The 7,349-nt window shown below is 44.2% G+C and overlaps 1 protein-coding gene across 1 annotated transcript; it reads left to right on the forward strand.

The window, feature by feature from the left end:
• Positions 1-1,883: 1,883 nt before the first annotated feature.
• LOC142346073 (uncharacterized) lies at positions 1,884-2,875 on the forward strand. The gene is made up of 2 exons (XM_075398572.1): positions 1,884-2,087; positions 2,288-2,875. Exons 1-2 carry the CDS (start codon positions 2,065-2,067, stop codon positions 2,796-2,798), a joined length of 534 nt encoding a protein of 177 aa, XP_075254687.1. The 5' UTR covers positions 1,884-2,064; the 3' UTR covers positions 2,799-2,875.
• The last annotated feature ends 4,474 nt before the right edge of the window (positions 2,876-7,349 follow it).

Here is a 7,349-nt window from a genome sequence, read left to right on the forward strand (position 1 = left end):
GCCGGTTATCGCGGCGAAGCGAGCTCACCGGCCCGCCAGGGGCAACTTAAAATACGTGTAACCCAAATTTTTTCGGCTTAGTTGACCTCATTTTCAAAGTCGGCTTGCTTGCCTATCGTCTTGCTTGATGACCACCACCTTCAACTTTATGGGACAAGTTATAATCAGTCCCAAAAAGCACGTTTGAAAAACACGAAGCATGGAATACATGTACAGCGTGTCCCATTTATAGTTAGTCCCATAAAGTTGCAACGCAAGCGGACGTTCGAAAAGCTCGGGGCATGCAAATGGACAGTGTTTTGCTAGATATATCCATGTTTTAAATTTGAACTTTGACCTTTGAAACGTTCGATAGCGTTGCAACTTTATGGGACTGACTATAGTCAATCCCATAAAGTTGCAACGCTATCGAACGCCTCAAAGGTCAAAGTCCACATTTAAAACCTGCAAAGTCGCGTTGTTCATTTGCATGCCGAGAAGTTTTCCGAATGTTCGCTTGCGTTGTAACTTTGTGGGACTGACTATAAAGTTGCAATAAGCGTTCATTTCATAAACACTGTCTACATAGCTCATTTGCATGCTCAATTGTATGCTTTCGCGTTTTCGGACTTTTCAACTTTATGGGCCAGACTAGCGTGTCCCATAAAGTTAAATAAGCGAACGTTTCAAAAGCCACAGGTTAGAGTTCAAAGGTCAAAGTTGAAATTTGAAACATGAAAAAATTGATCAATGAAAACGTTACGTTGACTATTCAAATGAGCATATTGATGCTCAATTGCACGTTTTTGGCGTTTTTCGAACGTTCGCTTATTTCAACTTTATGGGACTGGCTATATTTATGTCAAATGATAATTTTGGAGCCAATCTATTCCCTCAGATAAAATACCTCCCTTCCCTAACCTCTCCCCATGCAAGTTTACCATTATTGGGGTAGGGGAGTGTTATATGTTGCCTAAAGCTGGGTTGCTATAAAGACCTCAATGTGTACCTTCGAAGGTGGGGCGGGGGGGGGGCAACAAATGGAAAGACCAAATCTTCATTGGTTGTACCACATTTATTGTAGTACCCCACAACCCCCCCCCCCCCCCCCAACCAATATGGGGGCAATTGAGTCTAATCCCCACCCACCACACACCACAATTACCGCAAAAAATGGGGGTTAGTTACAATGTGGAGAGGCTATAATTGGGCTGGATCTAGTCTGGAAAAGTAATGACCCCCCCCCCCCCTCTTGGTCATTACTTTTCCGCCCCCAGGCGCACGTGCTATTTTCTGCATAGTAACGTTCTATATAACACATTGTACTTGGGGACAAAACACTGGGTCTTTCCCATTATACCCCCATTATGGTATGTTTACCATGATTGGGAGGGGGGCTAGGTTACCTGGCCTCTGAGGTTGGGGGAGGCTATAATGGGAAAGACCGAAAAACCGGCGGGTTAGGAGCGAAACAATAGATCCTAAGAACTTGTGACCCAATCAATCGTATTAGATTTAGTGTAGCCCGCTCACCTGCAAAACAATAGATCAAACAAAGCAGAGCGGATTTTGATGCCCCCCGCAGCACGTTTACAGAGCCAGTTAGCACGTGTCATTACATAACCAGTCATTATGTACAAAACGTCTGTCACATGAGTTTGGGGTAAGGGGGAGCAAATAACTAGGGGGGCTAATAAATAAGGGGGGGGGGGGGGGGTTCCAACAACTAAAAATATTCTGGATTTATTTCTTGCTCTTTGATTGGAGCTTCTCTGCCGGTTTGATTTTTGACGGAGATGTGACTTCTCATCTCTTCACACTTATCTTCAGTTGGCTGCAAAAATTTCCTTCAAAACGAATAAATTGGCGGTAAAATTGTTTCTTAAATATCCAAACTCGTTCTGACAAAAGTGCATTTATGCCTTTTTGATTTGAGTATTGATTGATACACGAAAACAAAGTTGAATAATTCACTAATTATTTCCTTTACAAAGTCGTAATATTTCACAACACTATCTATTTCACTACACAATCGTAATATTTAACGTATTGAATCACACGTCAATCGAGATCAACGTAGGGAGAATGTTGCCTGTGAGGTTTTCCTCGTAAGCAGTATTTGTACTATTATACTCCCCCCCCTCCTCCCCCCCCCCCCCTCCAAAGGCTCCTACAGCCACTACACCCTAGCCACGAGTTCGAAACAAACGGAAACATTGCCCTATTAACATAGCTGGATTATAGTGAAGCATTTTGGGATTTTCTGCATGAACACATCAAGCAATCTTTAATGGTTCCTCTATTTAAGGCTATTACTGCTCATAGTATGTATGACGGAGCGGATATTAAGCAGCACCATTGGTGCAACAACCACAAGCGAAAATATCATAAGCAAAAATATCACAGAAGAAACGTCCCCAACAGTTGCCGGCACTCCCTGGGACCCCAAGACAATTGAAGCCATCAGACAGCGCCATGAAACAGATCCAGACATTCGACTCCACGAATTGTTCAGATCCAGTCCTGTTCTTGTACATGTGACACACATGGCTGCTGTTTGTATCGTTATCGTCACACCGATCATCGGCTGTCTGGTCGTGTGCTGGTTGTTGGAGGGTATCAGGAAGAGGAGACAGAAGAGGGCAGAGCGGAAGGCGGTCATGGAGCGGGTTGTCCGACTGGAAGCCAGAAGGATAAGGAGGGAGCGGCAGACACGTGAGCTCAGAGCTGAGTGGACAGACCAATACGTTGCGTCGCTCCAGGCCCACAACCAGACACAATCGCCTCCCGAGCTGGAAATAGGCGAATCAAGTGTGTAAATTCAACACAATGCCTATGTACGTACAATTTGTACTCGACTATGATTGTTTTTAAAAATTAACTTTATTCCAAATCGTTTTCTTCGATCTAGAATGAATGTCCCCCATTGATCTGTCCCCAATTCCGGCTGCGCTGTGAGCTAATCCATATTAGAGTAATGTATGAAGTTGTGTGAATCCGGTCAAGCAACCGGCAAACAAGCGAACGTTCGAAAAGCTCGGGGCATGCAAATGGATAAGTTTTTTGCTAGATATCTGCATGTTTAAATTTGAACTTTGACCTTTGAAATGTTCGATAGCGTTGCAACTTTATGGGACTGACTATACAGGGTCATGTGTACAAGGTCATGTACAAGGTCATTTAATCAACACTTGTTGTTGAGATAATAGCAACTCCCAGTGTAATAAATAAACTGACTGTAATAAATAAACTACCAGTGTAATGCCCGAGAGCCACTTGGAAAAACTTCAGCATTAGACCAGTTTATGAACATGGAATTGGTTCCTTTAATTTGGCGCAAGAGCAAACAAAGATTTATCGAAAAGGGCAAAATAGGACATGCTCAAATGTACAAATTCATGTGAACAAAGATGAAAGGTCATGTACAAGGCCACGTAACAAAGTCAACACAGACGATAGAAATTTATCTGGAAATTGAGCGGAATTCGGTATGTGAACATCGAATTGGTTGTATACACTCTGACGAAAACTATCAGCAGTTCGATCGATGATTCAATTCATCAATTCATCAATGATTCAATTCAAGAATACCTGCAAAGGAACAACGTTTAAGCATTATAATATCAAATCAACAAAACTTAAGACGGCAAGATTTTTTGATGCTCATTTAACAGAGTCTTCTCGTCTGATGTCATTGACGTCAAATCAGTTCGTACTCAATCGACAATTGTCTAGAAAACATAAGCTGGTTTTCGGCTTAATGTTTTTATGTTTTCTAGACAATTGTCGATTGAGTACGAACTGATTTGACGTCAATGACATCAGACGAGAAGACTCTGTTAAATGAGCATCAAAAAATCTTGCCGTCTAAAAATCTTGCCGTCTAAGTTTTGATTTGATTATTATAATCGATACATGTAGTGGTTATATTTACAAAATTAGAGTGAACCGGTCGCCGTGCATGAAACGGCGGAGCGCGCGACGCTATCGGAGCCGTAACGGAGTTCCACAATCCGCGCGGTTGGGTAGTAACCCCAAGGGTTGGTTTCCTCTGCTATCCAAACCAAGTCACCGGTGTTGCTGGGCAGGCGTCTGCCACTTCGAGCGTCGGTCCAGCGTCGGTACGTATTCTCGATCCAACGGGACCAGATCGCATTAGCGTACGACTGCGCAAGGGCGTAACGTTTACGGTGGTCAAACTCATTATTGCCGACAAGAGACGGAATGCCTGTAGAGTTTTCTCCTAAAAGAAAGTGGTTGGGCGTTTAAGCGTTCAAATTGCACGGATCAACACTTACGGGAGAAAAGGTTGTATGCAGTACCTCATCCATGAGGCGACGCGTGCCAAAAATAGTGTACAACAAGCGCTTGGGACTGCGTACCAAACTCTCCCAGATACCACCTTGATGTGGAGCGCGGGGTGAATGGAACCTCCACTTTATGCCTTTGTGAGCGAGCTCGGCTGCAATGTTGACAACGTTCCACTTTTTAATACTTTCTCGGTTTTCTGTCTCCACTCCAATAAAGTTAGTACCATTGTCGGACCAAATCATGGCAGGTGTACCCCTACGTGACACAAACCGCTCCCATAACGCAAGAACTGGTGTCCATGGATGTAATTATCTCGACAAGGACAGCGCGAGTAGTGAGGTGGGTGAAGAGGAAGCCCCACCTTTTCTCAGTAGTACGGCGGACAGTAACATAGAACGTCCCAAAGTAGTCAACGCCAGTGTTCGTGAAGGGAGGAGACTGGTAAGCAATCTCTCCTTAGGTAAGTCAGATATTATTGGTTGCATAGTTACAGCTTGGAATTCTCGGCATCTCGTGCAGTGTGCTTTGATGGAAAGCAAAAATGATCGTAGTTTCAGTACTGTATAGTGTTCCTGCACAATTGATCTTAGGTATTCGACGACTTGATGATAATCCTTTACGTGGGTGTGTTCAAGGAACAGTTTTAAAAACGGATGACGTGGATCTGAGATGATTGGGCACTTCACGTTAAACCCAACTTCAATTAACCGCTTGATGCGGTCCGAGGAACGGATTAGCCCATTTGGACTAATGAACTGCGAATGTGGAGCAATTCGGCTACTCCGTCAAGAAGATCTTTTCTTTCGGTTGCAAAAGACTCTCCTGGCACCAAGTACTGCAGCTGACGCTCAGCTTCGTCAAGCCCAGTAGGGTCAGTAATGCTACCATCGAGGTTACGGTAGCCGGCATGTTTCGGAAAAAGCCGGAGAACGTTTGCGGCAATGCGCAAGTACTTTTGATATGAGTTAAACTTAACTCCCCTTCCTTCAATATTTCCGTTTGATATCTGTTTTTTGACAGAGGTAGTCAGAGATACGGTTTTCTCTATAGTGACTACTTGGTTGACGCCGTTTGATGGTTTTAATGATGTCTTTGTTCGGTACAAACGGGAAACGTGAATTAGTTAGGAAATTTTGACCTTCGATCCAACTGCTTAGTTGCAAATCTCAGCCGACATTCCACGCGTGCCAGCGTCAGCTGGATTATCCTTAGTTGCGACGTGGTTCCATTGTTCAACGCTGGTATACGCCAAAATTTCGCGAACACGGTTTGCAACAAAGACTGGTTGCTTTTCATTAGACTTATTTCATCGAGAACGGTCATGCTGTCTGTCCACATGAATACTTGATTAACAGTTGCAGTAAGTGTTTGCGTGATTTCCCTTTTCAATCGAGCTGCAAGTAAAGCTGCCTGAAACTCCAGTTTTGGAACAGTCATTACTTTCATGGGCGCCACGCGCGCTTTCCCCAGAACAAACGCAAGCTCTGTTTTAACCTTGCCTGTAGGAGTTGTTACTCGGGCTCGAAGAAATGCGACGGCACTAAAATTGTCCTAGGAACTGTCACCGAACATATGCAGTTCTACATTATCAAAGGGTCCAATAAAAAAACTTCGAGCAATTTTGATGTTTTCAAGCTTTGGTAAGTCCGCACTCCAAGCCAAAAAACTTTGAACTTTGTTTTGCAGGCGCTCATCATCCCATGGTTGGCGTGCACCGACGGTAAACGGTACAACAAGACCAATGGGGTCGAAGACTTTCGAGACAAGACTTAGGGCCAAGCGTTGCGTGAGGGACTTAGTGATAGCGCGGCTTGTACCCCTACACACAACTAAAGTGTCATTATTGTGATCCCACTTTAACCCTAGCACATGCGATGAGTTCTCCTGACATGAAACAATAACCTTGGGCTCAGTAGACTGAGGGGAACCATCATTTCGGTCAGCCAGATTTGGTACATTGCTTGTTAGCCTGAACTCTGTTAGCCTGAACCCACTGAGATGAAGAAGATGTACCAATTCCTTTGATCTATTGATGGTTTTCTCAGGAGACTCCACTGAGTCAAGGTAATCGTCCACGTAGAAGTTTTTAAGGATGGCTTTTGCAGCTTCGGGTTAAAACTTGGCATTCTCTCGCAGTGCGTTGTAATGTGTAGTTGGCGCATTTAGGCGAGTCTTTAGCCCCGAATATATAGCGCGTATATTGATACACTACAATGTGGGGTCCTCCCGCCACAGAAAGCGAAGTGATGGTTGATCTGATGGTATTACACCAACCTTGTAGAAATATTCCCTCGATGTCGGCAGAGACGGCATATGGATGTTGTCACAAGCGAAGAAGTACGTAAATAAGGTTTTGGAGCCGATCAGGGCCATTGGGCAAAGATTTATTCAGTGAGACACCATGAAATTTTGCTGCTCCATTCTGCACCCTACGCACCTTACCCGGTTTGTTCGAGTTTAAAACCGGATGGTGGGGTAGGTACCACTCTTTATCGGACCGGTTCTCAACCTGGTGAGCGTCCGGAACCTCAATTACATACCCCTTATTTAGGTCTTCCTTGATGGTACTAAAATACTTCTCTCTAAGGTCTTCATCCTTGGCCAATCGTTTTTCGAGAGATTTTAGTTGCTCAAGGGAGGAGAATTAACTATTTGGGAGCTTGGTGTTGTCTGCTGAGCACAGCATTCCGTCATCGTATCTCAAGTCATTGTATATAGTGGTACTTTCAATAATTTCGTGAGCCCTTGCGTCTGCTTCAGATCGTGGGTCAACCTGCTTGCTTGCCCCAAATGCTTCACTGTCGTGACATGATTTTTTTTGGCTTGCTAACTCATTTTCATGTTCGATATTTACTTTATAGCACATTGAGTTTAAACACGAACTTGATGGTAACCTATGGGTAAACGTACGGCAACGGGTGAACGCTTCTCATCGGCAGAGAAGTATTCTAACGGGCGGATGGCATGACACACATCTTGTCCGTGTATCATCTCAATGTCTTTACAGGAATAGGCCACGGGATCAAGGTTTGCTAGGTGTGGGTAAGTCTCTTGCAGGG

This window comes from Convolutriloba macropyga, chromosome 9 (assembly GCF_964194025.1).
Source record: "Convolutriloba macropyga chromosome 9, txConMacr16.3, whole genome shotgun sequence".
NCBI classification, from domain to species: domain Eukaryota; kingdom Metazoa; phylum Xenacoelomorpha; order Acoela; family Convolutidae; genus Convolutriloba; species Convolutriloba macropyga.

What these genes read in the sequence shown, in the direction of transcription:
- LOC142346073 (XM_075398572.1), top strand. Translation starts at nt 2,065, where the DNA reads ATGTTGCCTGTGAGGTTTTCCTC. An exon ending in TTGCCTGTGAGGTTTTCCTC is followed by an intron (nt 2,088 to 2,287) that starts GTAAGCAGTATT and finishes CCTCTATTTAAG; the next exon opens with GCTATTACTGCTCATAGTAT.